This window comes from Argiope bruennichi, chromosome X1 (genome assembly GCF_947563725.1).
Source record: "Argiope bruennichi chromosome X1, qqArgBrue1.1, whole genome shotgun sequence".
Taxonomy (NCBI): Eukaryota; Metazoa; Arthropoda; class Arachnida; order Araneae; family Araneidae; genus Argiope; species Argiope bruennichi.
Window position 1 is genome coordinate 16,112,043 of NC_079162.1, and position 21,848 is coordinate 16,133,890.

At 29.8% G+C, this 21,848-nt stretch overlaps 1 protein-coding gene across 2 annotated transcripts in view; it reads right to left on the reverse strand.

Moving 5' to 3' along the window:
• The window catches only part of LOC129958152 (TBC1 domain family member 4-like), a 172,881-nt gene extending 154,498 nt beyond the window's left edge, over positions 1-18,383 (reverse strand). Inside the window, exon 1 of one of the 2 annotated variants that reach the window (XM_056070382.1) lies at positions 17,541-18,383. In XM_056070382.1, the coding sequence (XP_055926357.1) occupies positions 17,541-18,002 (462 nt within the window). In that variant the 5' untranslated portion in view covers positions 18,003-18,383. The remainder of the gene's footprint in view (positions 1-17,540) is intronic. The other variant, XM_056070384.1, reaches the window with a different exon arrangement.
• Between the last annotated feature and the right edge of the window lie 3,465 nt (positions 18,384-21,848).

Genomic DNA, 21,848 nt, shown 5'->3' on the forward strand with positions numbered 1-21,848 from the left:
TAAAAATGATTTTAAGTATTGATTGATGAAAACCTGAATACAAAATCAACGGCATAATGTTATTTAGATTTCAATTACAAAAGAATGTTTCAGAAAATAAGCATCTGACTTTCATTTTCAGCTACTCCTAAAACTTTTAATTTAAATTTTTATTAATATTTATTGCTACATTTATCCAGAAATCTTATTTCAAACATTATGATTCAAAAATATTATTTATTTGTGATAAAATATACAAATAAAAGCAAACATTTTGAATTCTTATTTAATTTCATTTATTATTATTATCAACGGAAAACTTTTTTAAATATATTAATCTTTCTTACAGCAACTTTACTATATTAACGACTGAAATGAAATAAAGGCAAGTACTAATAGTGACCTATTTGCTGCGTCTGCATACACTGAAACAGACCCTAAAACCTTTTTCTCGTATGTCTCCAGTTATTTTGAATCAACCAGTCTAATATTTTAGATCTGAGGATTCGTCATTGCGCAGAATCTCTTAAGAGAAAAATTAAAGGTCCCGATTGGAAAATATTAAGATGATGCAAATATACACTACCTACCAATAAGTATTCGGACACCCATGCAAATGAGGATACTTGCGGTCCTGATCTAGGTCACGCCTTCTGTACCTAAATATCGGGTAAGAAACAGCACTGGCATTAGTCGCATTTAAGATGCCATGAAATTCAGAGCTATCTGACTTCGAAAAAGGCGTAATTGTCGGATATCATAGAAATGGCCGGTCCTTAAAGGACATATCCAGGGAGTTAAACATTCCAAAATAAAGAGTGGCTTTTCTGATTAAGAAATGGAAGATGACTGGTGATTGTCGAAATGTGCTTTGACCCGGCAGAACCATGAAACTAAGAGATAAGAGACCGAAGAGTAGTGCCCCAAAAAATTCGGAAAAACCGCACCAAACCGATGGCCCACATATTCCAGGAGTTCCAACAAGTATCTGGGACTATTGTTTCGATAAATACCATCCGCAAGTAAGTACATTTGCTTGGTTTCTATGGTCGTGTTGCCGCACATAAGCCTTTAATTACAAAATCCAAACGCGCTACGCGTTTGAGGTGTTGCAAGGACCGTAGATGAGTGGAAACAGGTTCCCTGGAGTGACGAATCAAGATTCAATCTCTATCAATCATATGGCAGATTTGGGTTTGGTGTATGCATGAAGAACGTCTTTTGCTGAAATGCACTGTGCCTACATTAAAGTTTGGAGGAGATGGAATTATGGTCTGGAGATGTTTCTTGTGATATGGACAGGGATCCTTGATCCCAATTCATGGTAAGCTCAATAACGACTCCTACTCCACTATTCTGGACAACAATGCGCATCCTACGCTATGGCAATTTTACAAGTTGGATCATTATTTCTAAGATGGCAACGCCACTTTTCATGTTACGAGATCCATCATGGATTGATATGTTGACAATGGGTGACTGGTCTGCCCAGAGTCCAGACTTGAATCATATAGTAAACCTCTGAGCCGAGTTGGATCGCGGAATTAAGTGGCGTAGCAACCGTTCAAAACCGATGAAAGAACTTGCATGTCTTTTACAAGCCGAGAAGAAAATATGACTGTCCATAATCCAAACACTTGTGGAAAGTATGCCCTGGAAGGTCAGGGCTGTAATTGCCTCAAGTAGAGGCTCTACTAACTATTGGATAAAAATAAATTGTGTTTATCTGTTTTATCATAGGTGTTCAATTACTTATTGGTAGATAGTATAAATTTGTAGATAGCACATTATGGAGAATGCAGTTCACATATACTTAATCGAATCTCTCGAATCGAATGACATTTTTTCCTCCATGAATTTAACTTTTACAGATTACGAGCAATAAGACGTAAGACTTTTTTGATGAACTATGCAAATAAAGCAAAACACAAACAAAACAAATGCAACGCGATTGAATGATTCCAATCCTTCTCTACCTGAAAAGTTATCACACGAGTAAATTTAGAACCAAGGAAAAAAAAGTGTGTCCCACAAAATTCCCGATTTTAAGGCAACTTTTTTTCATGGACAAAGGTATAAATTACTTAACTATGAAGGAGAAGCAAATCTATGTGCATCAAAAGTGACACAAATAGCAGACTAAGTATAAAACAAAGAGAGACTTCTCTGTAGGAAATGGTAAGCAACTTCAAAAAAGCCCAGTGGAATTTCAAAGTTGAAAACAATAAAATGTACAGAATAACTGGTTTTCTTTTATTTGCTTCGCTTTGAGATTCGTCTACTTTCAATCCAATTAAATTTTAATCTTAAGAAAAATAATCAATTTGAACAGAACGAAGCATGCAAATTATTGTGTTGCAAAAGTGATTTTGCATTCAAAATTGGTTGCAAGTCAATCAAGCAAGCAATTTTGAATTTTATGAGGCAATCAATTTTGGACTTATATGAGGCATTGCTAATCAAGTCCGATAGACTTCAGAGAAAAAGAAAAAAATAATTGCGATTTTTTTTTTTCTGAATTACATCTAATTTACAGGAGAATATCTGGCATGTTTTTCCATAAAACGTCAACTCATTAAATAATATATATATTATATGATAATAGTCATATCAACTTTTAAGAATTCTAAAAAACACCACTAATAAGCAGTTTATTTGTCATTTATACACATACTGAAGAAATGAAAAGTTCCAAACTTCCATTTAAAAAGATGATGTTTTGGGTGAGCAAACAAAATTGGGGTAAATGATGAAAAATATGAGGGGGGGGGGGGAGCCGGCAACTTTTATTTTCAAACTAAAAATATATATAATAGCTCACTTTTTTCCACAATGAATTGAGCTTTCGGCTGATAGTGGTGAAGATAAATGATAATCAGGTCGTTATAAAAATGAAATACAGAATCTTGACTATCAAGTGTTTAAATAGAGCATTGTTCTTTTATTGTGCTCTACATATCGTTTAGTCGAGAAAGGGTATCTTATCTTTCCATTTTGTTAAGAATAAAGAAAAAATTGCACATTAACCTCAATAAAACAAACTTTTAAAATAGATTTCAAAGATAATGTACAAACTAAATAATGTACACTGAATGCAGCGATTACAAAATAAAACATTCAACAGTACAATTCTCATTTCATGAGTTAAAAACCTTCTTTAAAAAACGAGAATCTGTGTTTATCATTATTGTACAGCAATTAAGTCTGCAAATGAATTTTAAAATATTATTCATCCGTAATCACTTAAGATATATTTAACCAAAGAAAATAATTCAGGAATAAAGACAATTTATACATTTGATTTCCGATTCCCCCCCCCCTCCCAAGTTCTACTGCAGCACAAAACGGATCCAACATAAAGTAAGGGTTGTACGATGTAACATTATTTTATCTGCAGCCATAATTTAAGTGTTTCTTCTTATTAACAATTAAAACGAGGAGTGAAACGCTGGTTTCTCTTGAAACCCTCCGAAAAAAAAAAGATATTTTAAGGAACTTTAAAATTCAAATTTTCTCTCATAACGATAACTGATAAGACCTTGAATAGTAAACATTTTGGAAAATGTATTTCTTGCCATATTCTAATGGTACACGGAAGTTTGTGGAGGTACACATATTATGTATGATGAGGAACAAAATAATTTTATTTCCCCAACTCAGTTCAAAACAGGATATATCAAATTTATATTGAAGACGCACATGATATGTTATTTCCGTTCAATGTCATTTGTAAAATGATTTATAATTCTGCGTGATGCAATGAGACACTTGAGACATCACTTTCTTCATTCTTCTCTGGGATGGGGGGAAAAACGGCAATCTAACAAGTGATTTTTTTTTTTTTAGTAGGACGGCCTTTAAATGAACGCTTTTAATTTAGAGTACATACAATCTGATAAGCATGTTAGATTATTTTATACATCATTGTTCATTGTTCACGAATTATAATGACAGAGAGTCAACAAGAAACTCTCATTTTATATATATTTTAATTTGATTTCTTTCATGCTTTGATGATCGAATTTTGTTATAGATATTTAAACTTCTTCCTGAAGCATTTTGAAATTTTGTACTCTTGTATGTTCTATATGACATTGTAATATTTCAATATTTTCGAAACTTAATTATCAGTTAATCATATTTTAACCCCTGGAAAGTTATACCGCCTGGTAGTGAATACGAGAAAAAAATTGATCTGATTTCATATTTATAATAATGAATTATAAATTAAAGACTAAGAAGCAGAAAAATGATCCCTAATTACAAGTGATATTCCCAAAAATTGATTTAAATTTTTTTTTTATACACAGCTTAGGTCAACTTGAATTTTCCAGGGTATTTTTTTTTAAATATTTTAAAGATAATCAAAAGTAAACGATGGATTATGCAGCTTTATAATGAAACAAATAATTAAATACAGGTTAAATCTTTTCTACTTAATAATTTAGAGGAAATTAAAATAGAGTTCCATAAGAAAATATAAGATCTACAACAAAGCCGGAAGATGACGTAGAGAATATTTGTTTATGACTTGTTATATAAACACACACAAAAAAAAGGGAAAACAAACACAAGGTCAACAAAATTTATTATGGAAAGAAAATCATGGAATATTGCTCATCTAAAGAGGAAATATTCCAATTTTATCCTAAATGCGACATTTTTTTTTTTTTTTGCGTAAATGCCAACGAATTAAAGTCAAATTAAAAAAACAAAACAATATCCTTCACTCAAAAAAAGTACAGTCAGTAAACATAAATTAATCCTTGGTCAAAATTAAGAAAAGTGTACAGAAATATAAACAAAACAAAAACAAAAAAAATGAACTTCAGAAATTAGTCGAGGGGAAAATGACAGCAACCTCCACAGCCGTTCACATAGACTGGAGAAAAGCGGAATGCTGCTCATACACATTTTACATCCTTAATTTGTGAGTCTATTGTTACAAAAATGGTTCGGTGGTTGTATAATGAAACAAGTCCAACATAATGCATGCAATACACAACACGAAATAAGTCCATAATGAAAAGCAACGCTTTATTTATTCCATGAATATTCCAGGAAAAATGAAACAAAGGAACCAAATACACAGCAAAGATGTACACAAAGAACAGCATTTGTAAACATTAACTTCACACGCTGACAGCAAATCGCCAATAACAATAACTGCACTCAACCACTGAAGTTTCTATCTCGCTCTATGAATTCAACAACAGAGAATTATTGCTCTTCAGCTTCTTTGGTTATATAGGTTTTCTGACAATGTGTTATGGAATTCTATAGAAGGGTGTCCAGCTCTCAGTTCTTAATGGCGATATGGCCATAATTCCTACTTTTTTTTTTTTCCACGATCTTTATTTTCATCGCCAAGTTTATCATCGATGCCAGGGTCACTGATCAAGCAGTTATTAAAAATCCCTGCAAATCTCTTTTAGATTACTCAATTTTGAAAAAAGGAAAATTCACAAAATGAGTTTCAAGCACCATAAAGCCTTTTTAATACAAAAAACAATAAAAAAAGAGCAAAATTTCGAAATCATGAGATCATACCTACAAGCTCCTGCTTTTTTTAGTCACATATTTTATATTATATATGCTACTATAATTATAGGACAAACTAAATTCATCAACTTCCATTATTATTATGGGACTGAAAGAGTACAAAATTAGAATTGTTTAAAATAGACACTGGTGTTGCACTTTCCACTAATAATCTGATATTAAATCTATTTGACAAAGTAATTTTCAAGTGGAATTTCTGAGCAAACTGAAGCATCATTTTTGAGAAAGACGATGGATAAAATTGTGGATTTAAACTATTATAAATCAAGTAAAATTTTTTAAGAAAATGTTTATTTTTTAAGAAATAAATAACCTTTCAGATTCAATCTTTAATACTTAACCAGATAAATATCCAATTAATTCCAAAATAAAAAATGAAATTCAAAAGTATCAGAATTAAATGTGAATCATTTTCAGGGGTGCATCAATTCAAACTTCAAAATTTATCAGTAGGGAAGCTTTCGCCACATCTCAAATATTGGTTTAAACTTCTTGTTGCATCATTTAAACAATTTGAAATTCGATACAATTTCCAGCAAACATGGCATAAAAATATAAAATAGGCATAAGTTAAAATTTTAAAAAATGCAATAATCCTTATTGCTTGATCTATTATTACGGTATATTTAAACGCAATTCATATTAATCAGAAGTTAGAGAAATGTTTTCTTTTATAAATTTATACAAGTAAAACGCTGTTTAATTTTTTTTCATTTATTGTTTCAATATTTATAGATTCTGTTTGTGGTAAGATAATAGAATTTCTTGAAAGATTGGCTCAGCATACAATTTGAAATATGACTAAAGATTTAATTTAAAAACTCACAAAAAATTGCACGGAACAACATTTCATACCAATGAAAAGATAATTTCCCACATTTTAAAAAAGCGCTTCAAGTGCATTAAAATATTTTTTTTTTCTTATATAAGAAATAAAAAACTTAATATTTTCGCAGGAGAGAGCAGTACTTTTTTCCGGTAGTGAACTCATTGTCTCCTCTACATTCAGTTCATTTTTCTTCCCATCGCACACTGGTATTTTCGAAATTTAGAGGAACCTAAATTAATTTTCTTATCGTCTAAGCAGTTCAATTTTTTTTTTTTTTTTTTTTTTACATAAGAAACAAACTATATTATCTAGAACAAAGGTTTACATTCTAAAAACCAAACACTAGAAGAAAAAAAAAAAAAAAAAAAGAAGTCGAACAATCCAATTGCTGTACTTATCAAGTGTTCTAAGCGATCAAGTCATTCGTCTGAGTTTCCTTGATGAATAATCCATACTTCTGTGTGCTAGTAGTGACTATGGGTTATCTTTTATAGAAATATCATTATTAGTTTATTTACGATTTCACATTAATATGTTTTAATTTAATCACGAATATATAAAATTAATCGTAGGTTGGGTGTTTTTTTTTTTTTTTTCTTTTATTCCCCAATATGAAAAAATTGAATAACTGAATTTGAACTTGAGTTTTAGGGCATTATATTACATTGTACCAATGTGTAATTACGTCTAACGGAAAGATTTATTTGTAATATATAGAAAATATTTAAATGTGCTAGCGTGTATTTGCGACATTAGCACTAGTTTTCATTACAGATGATTACGCAATTTCGCGCCGAAATTTTTTCGAGGTTTGGTAAATGACAACTAATGAAAAGAAAAAGAAAGTGTGCTTCTTTAAATTATATAATACAAGAACATGGTGCTCCATCTCTTTTAGAAGACAATTTAAATGATTTAAAAGTTAGAATCAGAGATAAACTGAAAAAAAAAAAGATCAAAATCGGGCAAATATAGAGAGCACTTCCTAAAAACAAATTCTAAGCGGTTAGATGAATATATATCATTTCCTAATATTGCCACAGGAAGTTGGTAGGTAGTTGAATTGCGGTACGTTTAAGCGAAACTATTCACGAAATTTCTCGTCAACTTTTAACAGTTATCGAGAGTTCCAAAACAATCTTTAATCTTCCTGAATCCATGAACTGAAAATGGGGCATGTTTCAATGTTTCTAAGTTCTACTCGTATGAATGAATTTAATGAGAAAAAAAGAGAAAGAAAAATCTTAAATGGATCAAAAACCGACTTAATATGCTTGGCATCATCCCTAATCCTCTTTGAAGATTACTAGCGTTTCCAAAGAATTTAATTGAAGCACTTGAATCTAATGGCTATGAAATTAAAGTCCTTTCTTTTGTCAAATATCAAAGCAGAGATTATCTAACGCCTTAAAGATTTATGAAAGTTTCTACATAAGTTAAATTGTGCTTATTATTACTATACATGAAATTTGTAATAGGTTTATTTTTTTTTTCATAATCTAAGTATGCCTTTCCAATAAGTTGGCGCTAAGTAATTTTTTTAGCAGATTAAAGTATATGAATTCGGGATGCTTCATGTAGGAAGAGCTTCTACTAGTAATACAACAGGATTTTTATGATATTTAAGTTGACAATAATGTAAGAAAAACTTAAATAATTTTTTTAAATCATAAAAATTAATGTAATGCTGACATTTCTATTATTTGAAATCATATAAAAATTTCATTTTTTTGTAGGTAACTAAGCCACTCCGACGTCCGTCTATAATCCAATGACAGACTGAACGTACTCTGATCTGAGATTAGAATGCAAGCCTATTCAATCCAATTGTGATGCTAACGACGCCTCTATAAAAGGATGCTACATGCAAGTGTGAAGTAACAGGGTACACACTACAGGTTTCTGTCGGATAATTCTCAAACCAAACACCTGACTACGGTTTTTGGAGAGATTCGTTGTCCTGTGGCAGCAAGAAACTGATTTGCCTCCAATTACAGGAGTATTCTTGACGGAATTCCGCTACACGCAAAGCACTAAAATGCACCTTCACATCTAAGTTTGAATTGACCTCTGAATTTAAATAATCCATAATTAGGAAAATTTTTGAAGTTAATTTACGGAAACGATGTGTGCTCAGTAAATTATAAGCTTTTAAAACTATAACTATTATTCGTTAACTATTGAAACGAAAGAAAAATGTTAATGTGGTACGAAATACGAGGTTTGGGGTTGATTCTGTACCATATCTGCAAACTACTGAGTTATGATGCAGCAGTTCCATTTTGCCAATAGGACAATATGGATATCTCCTCCAGGCATGGTATTTCTACAACACGACCTTCCCTGCGACGCTTACTATATATTTAAGTTGTTTAAAATCTTTTCCAAAACCGTGAAACAAGCTCCGAGCGATTCTAGCTCCTTGGCAACAACAATTATTTTTCGTCTTTCTTAGATTATGCCAATGATACGGCACGTGTAAAATTATCTAAGTGATAGAAGGAAGACATACAGAAAATCTCTATTTCGTCGGAAACTTTTTATCTGGACAAAACTGTCCAAACGCGGTCAAATTCTTTAAATCTCTTATCAGCGTTATCATAAATGGCCTATAAAAGAAAATTTGCATACCTTTTCCGCACTTATTCTAGTTCTCCACATTTTTTTTTTTTTGTTGTTGTTGTTGTTGTTTTTATAAGTGATAGTGTTCTCCGTCCTTAGCAACTAGAAATACCTATTAAGCTACATTTTTGCCAAACAAGTGCATAAACTTAACTCTGGGGATAAAATACAAATGCCGTGTAATTTTAAAAAGCTCAAACTAGTGAAGTATTTATTATAGTCTTTAATACAATTGCTCTTGTATTTTGACCATTTTTTAGCATGTTTCGTCACCTTTCAATCTTCAAACAGGCCTATTTAGAGCAAGCTTTCGCTTATCTTTGCCTCACTGGAGAAAAATGGGGGAGGGAGGATTAACAGTGTTCTGGTAAAAACGCAAGACACAAACATGTTAAAAATAAAAAATTTCAAAAAAAACTTTTTAAAAACAATTTTTTATTACTGAATCAGAAAGTAGAAAATATTCTTATCAAAAATATGGACTTCAAAACAATATCGTAAAAGACTGAGGTACATATAGAAATATTTTAAATAAACTGGAATTTCAATTACATTCGTCATATATTCTAATTTTGATTAATGAATAATTAAGAAACTTCTTATGATATTCACTGGAATTTCTTAATACAACTGTTTTCAGCACTTCGCATTTTAATAATAATTTTATCAAAAATATGAACTTTTAAAAAATTATCATCAACTTTCTAGAACAATAATCAAAACGTACTTTTAAAAACATTTGTATTCTATATTTTCTAATTCTTAGTTTTAAATACCTTTCATAATTCATTATAATAAATAATGTGAAATCTCCAAATTAATTTTTCTCAAATTCTCTATTAGATGGCAACACTAACAGAATCACAATTTAATTCAGTTAATCAATTAATTTAAGTGCTGAAAACATGATGTTCAAATACAGTGTTGTCACCGTGAGTACACAACTTAATGAAGTTTTAGAACTTTAGCACATCAAGAAGGGAGTGAAAAATCGATTACAAAAATTATTTTACAAACAATTTTTTCTAATTTTTAATAGTCATTGTATTTTGATAGGTACTTTCTTAATATAATAAAAATAGTTGACTCAAACTAGAGAAAAATTGTAAATGGAAATGCAAAATATTTTAATTGTGCTTCGTTAAACATTCCTGGTTTCGTTATATTATATATATATATTACGAATTATCCTGGATTGTGCGCTAGGGTTCCACGAGCTTCGCAGAGCGAAGTTAGAAAATCTGCTCACCTTAATTATATTTACTTCTCCTTTTGAAACAGACTTCGCAACTTTGAACTGTGGTTAGATAGAATTTCAGCTGCTTGCGCAGACAGATAAAATACTTGCATGGAAGCGAGTTTAAAGTAGACTGTATCTGGATAGCTTTCATTGCTGATCTCTGCCTTTGGATTAGTATGATTTTTAGGTCTCTTTTTACTTTTTTTTGTCACAATTTTAAAACCAGTAAGATCCAACAAATTTCGGACGGAACTTGACAAATATCAAAATCAGATTAAACTGAATTATCATGACCATTTACAAGCAAAATTAACTGAAGATCAGTTATATAAGTTATTGTTTTCACAGACAGGCAAATTCTCAAAATGTTGTATTCTGAAGTCTGAAACGTGAAAATTCGTTAAAATCTCGATGTCGAATTTTTCGACAATTATAATATTTCACTTTGTATTCGAAAAAGTAAAAATAATTGTACAAATACTACTCTGCGCCCCAGTTTTTACATATCCCCCCTCTTGTATACAATATCACGGAATACATCAATTCCCTTGGAGCATTTTCAGTTCAGCTTTCAATGAAAAGATAACGAGGCACAGCGCGGGAAATTCGGATTAAACAGGTTTGACATCAAGAATATTATCACTTTATCTGAATTACAAAATACTTAAAAGTAGCAATAATATTTGAAGTTTACAAAATTGAAATATATGAAGATTTAAAAAAGTTTTAAATATACAAATGAGCACAGAAAAAAAAAATCAATGGAATTAATATATATATATATATTCTTTAATCTTCCAAAGCAACATTTACGTAATAGTTAAAATGATAAAAATGTTTACAATGATCGTGAATTTTTATTCTATTTATTTGCAAGGAGTAAAAATCGATAACCACAAAAGAAAACAAGATTTTTTAGCTAGTTTATCTGTTATCGCAAAGCGAGCAAAGTAAATTTTCTACCCTGGTATTGAAAATTTTTTTAAAAAATTCACATTTTGTCGAATTTCTGTAAAACTAATAGATGCATTTGAAAAATAATATAGATATGTAATAAAATTAGTGAAAAAATTATCCCATACAGGCACACACTCATAATTACAGTACAACTCATGAGCACAGGAAGATCAAAAACTTATTTGACTAGATCGAACACCAGACTAAATTCCATGCAAGAAACAAGGTTCTATTTCTAAATACCCATTCTCATACAAATTTCGGGGGGGGGGGATAGGATGGTCTCCTTCCCATTCCTGCCAACAGGTATTTTTTGTAAAAACAAAAATTAATAGCAAAACTTAATGCTAAAATCCCCAGCTTTCAAAATATAACTCAAGCCATCATACTATAAACATCACACAGGATTAAGGCATAAATTTCTACAAAAAGATTAAATAGTGTCCCAAGGAAATGCAACAGCATGAATAAATTGAAGACTATAAAAAAACTGGAAGACACGTAAAAGAAAAGGTTCCAATAGTAAGATGCCATCTGTCAACAAAGCTTAAGTTTCTATTCATTTTCAATTTTCCCTCAAAATGAAATTAATAAAATATAAAAACTAAATGTATTACATGCAAGAAAAAAAAATAAAAGCATTCGCAATCTAAACTACAGCAATTATGACAACAAATACTGTATATATATATTTATATTGAGAATAAACTTCTTTTCCCAAATATGACTATACAAAGAATTTAGCGGATCCTCCATTACTGTGCAGTTGTGAAAAGCGACCAATAAAAATGTATATAATTTAAGAAACAAAAAAAAAAGGGGGAGGGGGATATTTCGCCACCTAGATCGAAATACATAAAGAACTATTTCAGATAAAATAAAACATAACATTTTTATTCCAAGATAAAATGTGCGAGGACATTAATCGATCGTTTCATGAAGCGTGAAAATTATTTTCAGATTTTTTTTCAATAACTTCTTGTGATCGATCTAAGTTTCAGTGGAAGCTTATTTTCAACGTATTTTTTAAAAGTTATTAAGTTTATTACCATATTTTCTCGAAATTGGTGTTGTTAAGAGGGATTTTTCTTCTTAGAGCACTTGAATAGCAAGCATTTCATATAGGGCTGAAATCGACGATACAATACGCGGAACTTGGCTAACTCAAAACTTAACAACTTCTGGACCACAACGAAAATTCGAATTTAGCAATTCTAAAAGCAGTACCGAAAGAGAAAACAATAATTTTAAACTAAAAGTGGCCATAAACATATATTATTATTTAACAGTTTTAATCAATAACAGTCAATTTTAACAAATAAAGTAATATAATTTTACAAGTAATAATTCCAATAAATTATTTTAACAGCATAAAGCACTTTGAATGCAAAAAATGTTGGATACAACTTTGAATAGAACAATTCACATGTCAGGCACTCAAAACAGTTGAAAAATTAGAAATTATGATTGCTCTTTGGACTGAATACATTATAGAGCAGTAAAGTACTAAAATGAATTAAGGACCTTAAAATAATAATTTGCACATGATCATTAGGGACATAAAGCGCAGAAATAATAAATGAAGGTGAATATTATTACACTAGGACTATTTTGTGATGAACTTTGTAATTTTGAACCTCGCTCAGATGACAAGAACGGTACCTCAGCTTGCACCTCCCTCCTCTCCACACTTCCGCATCACACCAGCGGGAGGGCATTTGGCCCCTACAGATTTAACAGCGCCAGACCCGCTTACACGGCGGTTCTTCGCTGGAATCGAGTCCCCTGCAGCCTTCCTGTCTCGAAGCCCAGACCTTACCACCAGACCACCGCGTCCCAAAAAAATGCATGAATAGCTAAAATCAAATATCAGGTGTTACACCGGCTTCTTTTAAAAATACAAATATCTTGGAATGTGGTTTCTGTTCAATTGGAAATGGTTAAACGCAAATAGTAGAACAAAGATATTTGAAGTGCAAGCCATTCAGGATTAATGTATTATTTAAAACGTGTCTTTAAGCAGGAGCAGGCTGGGAGTGTAAGTGTGACAGGAGATAAGGACTTCGCACAATTTTGAATTTGATGTTTAACATTATATTAACAGGATGTTCAAAAACCCAGAAAAAATTCGCCGACAAAATTGATTTAAAAAAGTTTCAATTGCCCATGCTCCAATGTATCCAACCTCTTCATGAACCCACGGCATTCCTGTCGATAAAACTAAAAATTGTACAGCAAGTTTTGAACTTTTTTATTCCAAATTATTTTTATTATTTATTATTCTTTTATTCCAAATCGATTATGTTAAATTCCTATTTCAAAATATTCTATTCAATCAAATACATTCTGGACCTAAAACTAAGTTTTTTAAAACAAGGTTAAAGAAATTAATTGTTGGAAAAACGTCCACAGTTCAAGTATATTGCATTTTCAGCTTATAAAAATTTCTATTAGAAAAACAGAAATATCCCATATTACTTCAATCTGTTATTTATTGTTTGTAGTCTGGAGAAGATACAAGTACAAGAAAATATTTTTAATTAAAATCTGAATCAAAATAATCAAATTTGGGATAACAAAAGTAAAAAAAAAAAAAAAAAATTAAACGGAAGAATAATGATTTCCGTTTAAAAAACATAGGACAAGAGCAAGGGAAATTCAATTATGATTGCATGAACAATGACGATCGGAAAATCTTAAAAGAAGAATTGGAGAAAGATAGCAAGTCAAGGTTATCTGAACAACCTAGACAACAACTAAGCGCCACATTAATGAATAACCGGTCTTTTCCATTTACAATCAATAATAAATGAAATGATTTTCTAAGATATATTCATCGAAGCTTATTTAAACCTTTAAAGAATCATATTTTATAAATAAGGTTATATTAAAATGAAATTGATTTCAGAAAAATTTAGTTTATTAGATTAAATAAATATGATAATAAATTTGAATTATTAATAGTTTATAAGCATTTCACGACATTGTGTAAGAGGATTTAAGATAAGAAAGTGAAAGGTTTAGGTTCTTGCTTTATTTAAAAAAAACTGGCATGACTACACCTGAATCTTCCTTTCAGTGCTGACATTTATTTTAACCTTAAAAATAAAATAAATAAAAGCTGATGGACAATTACATTGTTAAAACCCCATTAGATCAATAAGTGATCGTTTCTTTTTTTTTTTTTTTTTTTGTGGTTTCAAAATTTTTTAAAAAATGGCAGCTGGTAAAAATTAAAAAATTTGGTGGCCATCATTCCACATGACTTTAGAAAGGATAATTTTTTTAGCTTTTGTTCCAAATATGATTTAAGATATGTTTCATTATAAATTAATACTACTTGAATATAAAATGCAATGCAAAGCACTAGATAAGTTCTAATAATATAAGCAAAGAACAAAAAACATGAAATCTAGGCAAATTTATTTCAATATTTAATTTTAGTTTAATTCTTCAATTGAAACTAATTTGCTGATAAATACATAAATTGTCAATTCCAAATGACTCAAAAAATAAGTAAAAAATAGTTAAAAACTTCAAACAGCATTTCATTATCAAAATTGGTTTTCTGGACCCCCCCCCCCCAAATTCCACACAAGGATCAGATATCTATGTTTTAACATCTTATGAATATACTAATTTTAACTATTAACTGTCTGAGCCACATTATTTCAGCATTGTAACTAAAATTATCTTAATACATTTATTAATTCAACGAATAACTAATTTTTCAAAATATAAGTGAAATTCAGATAGAATTAAATTATGACACACATTCAAGTAATTATGTCAAGAAATATCAATAACAGGTTTCCTAAATGTTACTTAGTTTCAGCCAGTCTGAATAAGAAAAACAAAAACAGCAGCTTCACTTTAAAAATTTATTATAACTCTTTTAGTGGCACTTTAATTGCAGGTTTTTCAATTATTATTTAACAGCAAATGCAAGTTAAAATACTTCATTAAATTTTAACCATGAAGTGTTCTCCCCCCCCCTCTAAATTGTATTTAATCTTAGTTCAATAGGATGTAATCATACATGCAACTTTATATCTTTGCATTCATATAAACATGAATGCAAAGCAAATTGTAGCAAATTCGACTTTGTGGACTCTTGTCTAGTCAGTGTTATGAATACTAAACATAAAACATTCTGCACAGTCAAACCTGCACGTCCATACTATTTGTGATGCACTATCAAGGAAGTTGTAATATACTCCGTATATTACATATAAAGTATTACATGGTCAAAGCTACAGGTAAATTTAATATTGCAAGATGGCAATCACGGAAACTTGAAGTGATGATTTGCACTAACAATTCCTTTTATTTTCAACAAAATTAATCAACTAAAGTTTGAACATGTTAGTAGTACATTCAAATTTAAAATAAAATCACACAGCATATGACGACACAGTGTAGTCCCAAATGTCTCATCATAAGCCAATTTGAGACTTTGTATTGGTCCTTAAAAACTTACAGAAAACTTCCATACCCAAGACTATAATAATGGTCATGAACTCCCCTCCCCTCCCTCTCAAATATTAATATGTATCCAACCCTGCTGTCACGTCTGTTTACGTAATTATCTCCCAAAGAGATGCATACTTTTATAGTAGATGAAGGCTGGGAACAAAAAAGGCAGGTATTCTACTTAGCATGCTCCTTTTTTTTTTCTTTATAATTCATAAAACAATAAAAAGCATTTTCCTATCAGTATTGTTCAAACTGATTTCAGTTGAACACACCACTGAGAAAGAGAAAGAAAGGAAAACTCATCAATAAATGAGTCGAGAATAATAGTGAAACAGAAAATTTGATTGCTGAAATATGCTATAAACTGCTACAAGTTCCACCAATACTCATTAATGGAAAATTTATGATATACTAATTGATAATTTATGACCAGATAATTATTTTCAAACATTCATACTTGACATTTATTGCATATTAACAATTTGCTGCATAATTAATTTTCAATACTAACATAAATCAATATCTAATTATCCAATTAATACCGCTAATGAATTTATATTTTATTTCATTATGGAGTTTTAAATTATATTAGTGCTATTCTTCAGTAACACTAAAAAAAGTTAAGAGCTTAATATTCAGTTGTCATAGATTTAATAATTTACCTTAATTTATCCTACAAATTTTACAAATCAGTAGACAAGATATAATATTAAAATTTCCATATACTTCATTATAGTACATGTACATCAATTTTTAGCTCAATTCATTCAGTACTATAACTGATAGGTTAATTGCATGACAATTTAAAAGTAAATCTTAATACTGAACAAATATTTTTGTATCTTAAAATTAGATGAATATTTCTTTTTTGTAGCATTCCTTCATTTCAAGGTAATTTATGAGCTATGAAAGTTTTTATGAGCACAATTAGTTCATTTAGACTACTAGCAATCATAAGGTGGAATTCCAAGTAGATAATAATTGAAGAAAATAAAATTATTTCATTTATGAGGCATGTAGTAGATTATGTATCCTAATTTTAATGCATGTTACGTATTCAGGAAATGGATCTTTGTAGAACACAGTACAACAGCCTATTGATTCTAATATTCTGAATGAATATGAAATTGCTGAATAACCAACCACCTATTATTTAAAACATATTTATAAAACTGAAGTATATCAAATTCTCCAGAATTGCCAATCTATGCACTTTTATAAGAAATAAGATAATGCACTACAGAAAAATAAATAAATAAATAATGCAAGATTTTAAAGGTCATATGATAAACAGTGAAATATTATAAACAAACAAAAAGAAAAAAAAATACTTTAAAAATTCAGTAAAGTAGTATTTCTAAAACATTTCCTTTAATGCTAAAAAAACAAACATTAAATGCATACAATAGGATTATAATATCACAGTTATAATATACAAAAGAAGCCTGCATTTTATTCTTTCCCCTTTAAAACACTAGATCAATCTTTTTAGAAAAGACTCAAATGCAAATTTTGTTATTCTCATTAAAATGTATACTCAATACTTTCAATTTTAAAGAATCTTTATAACTTTTTTCTCTTCTTTACAACTAACCAAATATAAATTCTTTTCATACTCAATTGCCTTTGACAATTTAAAAATATGCAAAGAAATTTTAAATACATGACTTAAATTTTAACCAAACTTCAAGATCAAGCTATGTCTCATTGTCAATTTATAAATATACAAAAGTATATTTTAAAAAGAATGTTTATATATAAATAATATGTCATTCCAATCAACACAAATACTTTAAAACTACCATAATAAGAATAAAAATTTCCAAACTAATACAAGTTTGGAAGCTCAATATTAATAAAATAAATAATTCTTACTATCTTTTCATTATTGGCTTGAAACACATGATATGCACATGGGCCTGCTGACACCTCACGAGTCATGTAAGTGAAACAGGAGGGATCTTGAGAAGACTGAGCAAACTTGGATATCGTTTGCAGTTTATGCTCAAAAATTAGCATTTTAGTCGCACAACTTGTAGCTTTCAAAGATTGCTCAGTTACTTCTATATCTATTTCTTCTTCATTATCCGAGCCATGTCTTTTTATTTCGGCTATTACCCATGGTAACATGGGTAGAGTATATCTACGGTCAAGCACGGCATAACCAAGGTAAAATACCCTGTAGGTTCTTTGGAAGGTGACATGATTTGTGCTGTTCTTTGAAGAAAATGATTCAGACTTTGGAATATTACATTTTTCATTCGAATGAAATGTTTCCAAATCTTTTGATGATTTTAGGTTTGACTGTTGGTGCGACATTTTAAAAGTATCATTCATGCAACAAAGCTTTCTTTTTCTAAATTTTGCTATAAATTTGTACTTTATGAATATTGGAAGTTAATTAAACTCATTTTCTTAGCACCACTAACAAATTCACTCAATCCAGAGGCATAGGTAGGTTTCCATCTTTGGAAGAAATAACACACGTGAGAAATCTCCATTCTTAAAAATAAATCACAACTTTCTTCGAATAAACACTGTTCAAACAGCAGTACAGAAATTCTTAAGTACTACATTTTGGAGCATCCCACACAATTACATAATCGCCGTTCAAACTACACTTACCAATATACCACTATGAAACATGCCAAAACAAAACAGCGCCGAAACGGTGTTTTTCTTGCATACATTATTTATTCATCACCTTCGCTCCACAATTCTTTACCGCCCATTTCTGTTTATTGGTAGAGCAACAGCGCCATCTATGGAATGAAAACTTAACTCTTATACGACCTGTTATTGTTACTTCCAAGGCCAAGTGGAGACCTTGTAACAAACACTGTAGGTACAGTAGCAAATCCGTAAAAATGGTAATAACTCCGAGAGCGATTTGATTTCAAATTCATTAGAAATCCTTAAAAATGCATTCGTGTTTATATTCAAATTTATTTTCATTATTGCTCACTGATGAAATCATAATAAAGAATAAAATTTTATCCATGCATATCGTTAATAAAAGTGTTTACAAATTCTTTACTTATAATTAAGAATAGTAGCAGAATAAACTGTAAATACTTTTTCTTTTATTATTTACGATGGCGGCTTAACTTCCATGTTTACTTTTAATTCTTTTTTTTTTTCGGTTCACGTGTACATATTACACATATGTATTAAAAATAAAAATATTTTAATAAAATTGGATGTACAAAAGCAAGTTTAAATGCAAACTGCACAAATAAATTTGTTATATCATGAAAATTCTGCGCATCTTCTTAATAATGCTAATATTTCACATTCACCATTGAATGGTGGCTTATTTCCTGCTTAGATAAATCAATTACTTGTGACAAAACAATTAAATCTATGAAAGTACATTCGATCTATTCGAAACATTTAAAAACTCCATCTCTGGGAAAACAAAGCGAATCTGCATTTCCCTTTTTTAGATTTCTTGAGTATGAAAATTTAAAAATAAAAAGTAGAATTTAATTTTTAAATATCCAACTAAAAATAATTTGAGTCAAATAAGTTTGAAGACAAATTAAAAAAACACGCTTTCATTGATGGACTAAAAAGTTTTTTTTTTTTAATTTTAATTGTTTTCTGCTATTTTATCTTGAATTTTTATTACATTACTATCCGCCTTTGGCGACCAGCCGGTTCGCCACTCTTAATGTTCGTTTAAATTTTAATAATTAAATAGGTTGAACCGGAGTTTAACCCCCTTCTTCGCCAAGATGCGATAACGCTCCAAAGGTGGCAATCTTTATTATGCACTATAATTGAACATCTGCTCCTTTGCTTTTGAACAATTCGCAAGGCCGTAGTTGGCGATTTTTAAAAAGTGCGCCAAGCAGGGGGTTAAACTCCGGTTGTACCATTAAATATTTTACGCAATTCCAACTTTAATAGATTCTTCAGCAAAATATTTTAAAACTTCAAATTTTGATAGTCATATAATTCACTCATAATATTATAAAGGACTTTAGTCATAGCGTGATATGTATCTCTCTAATTTTCTGTTACCCCTCGTAGAAATTATGCTTTAAATTAAAGTGTAAATGATTAATCTGCAATTAATATAATAATATTTTTTACTGAAACAAAGCATTTTTTTTAATAATATGATTACTGATAATAGAGTCACTGAGCGTTTAAACTTTATGGGCACTAAAGAATATCTTTCTTAATTTATGTAATATCTCAAGAATTTGTCAACAAAAATTTCTCAGATTCATCATGAACAGATCGATTCATTAACAATGTTTAATTTTAAATGCATCAAACACTAAGAAAATAAAATGAATCGTTTAAAATAATCGGTCGAAAACAGGTTTAAAAATACTACTTAAAAAACGATGTACTTAAAACTATAAGCATATACAAAAAAGTATATAGCTAACATAAATACAATTTAATTACAAAAGCATGCAACTAACCTAAAAATAATTTTAATCATCCGTTGATAACGGTTGTCATGGCAGCAATCAGAATACGCATGCGTGAATTTTCTTCGCCACTTACGGTAACGCAAATGCGTGAATTTTCCTACGCCAGTTGGGGTAACGCTATGCAGATTAGACATTTTTAATTTCCTTTATTCTGTGTTATTTTAATTCAAAAGTACTTCAGAAGGAATCTGAAACATGGATTAATTAACAATGTTTAATTTTAAATGCATAAAACATTAAGAAAATAAACAGAATCGTTTGAAATAATCGGCCGAAAAATGTTAACCCTAGCATCATTACTGTTGGGAGAAAAAACAAAAAAAAAACTAAAGCCTTACTCATTTGGCGGTGGGGAAAATAGAAGATTTTTTTTGGCGGAAAAGTTGGCGGTGGGGAAAATGGAAGATTTTTTTGGCGGGAAAGTTAGTTTTTAATTAATAATTAAAATTCTAATTAAAATTTCAAAAAAAGGGACCCCAGGTGCACATTCCCGACCTCTAAGGTATACATGTACCAAATTTGATAGCTGTATGTCAAATGACCTGGCCTGTAGAGCGCCAACACACACACACACACACATTGAGCTCTATTATAAGTATAGATAATAGATATTCTGGAATTTTGAAATCAATTTTCTCGAATTCCCTATCAGTTGACATTTCTCCCATGGAATCAAAATTTAATTAAATCAGTGAATTAATTGAAAGCTAAATTCTGAAAATATTAAAACGCTTTATGCATATATAATAAATAATAAGGTTGTCATGCTCTGTCCCCATAACAGAAATTAAATATGGGCAATGGCTTTCATTACATTTTTTTAATTAAACACTCAAAATCTAAAAATCAACAGAATTTTGCAAGCTTTCCAGAGCAAAAAATACTAATATACCTGCATTAATTTTTATTATTTGTTATTCTTTTATTAGTCTGCGTTATCCTTTATTATTTCATAAATCAAGAATTTTCCAGAACTTTTTACTACTCTAATTAGTTCTGTAAGCGTAACAAAATTTTTTTCGAACGTGTTTGATGAATTCATTGCTCAATTCTTCACAGCAATTTAGTTTAATGCGACATCATAATCTCCTATTTTGTTAATTACATTAACATTTCATTCTGAATTAACAACAAATCTATTTTGTGACGGGCAACTTAATTTTGAACAGCGATTTATTAATTTTCAACAAATGAGCTGGGAACCCCTTAAAAAACTTCTTTACCACACTGGCAGGATGGCACCAGAACTACTTTCTAGTTCTTTGGTGAGATTGGGTTTCGAATTGCGGTTCTTCGATTTTAAAGTCGAAAATTTGCCATCAGGTCATCTGGGTATTTAAATCATGTCTCCAACAAAATACTAAATGTCAAACACAATTCAAATTACTTGATTTGAATTTCTTTACACTTCCAAAATATCAGACCAGAATTAAAAGCTAATTTGTAAAAATTACCCAATTTTTTTTCAGAAATATGTATATACGAAATAATAATACGAAATCTCCAAAATAATATACGAAAATCTCCAAACTAATTCATATATACTTAATTAATATTATATAACGAATCTAACCAAGAAATAAAAGTTACCGTAGGATCAACTTTGTATAGAAAGAGAAATAATCTGATAAGCTACAAAATCATTTATCACCATTTCGCTGATCAAAATTCTTTATCAAAAAAATTATAGTAAGTATATTAATCTTTTCCAACAGAAGAAAAACAAAATTAT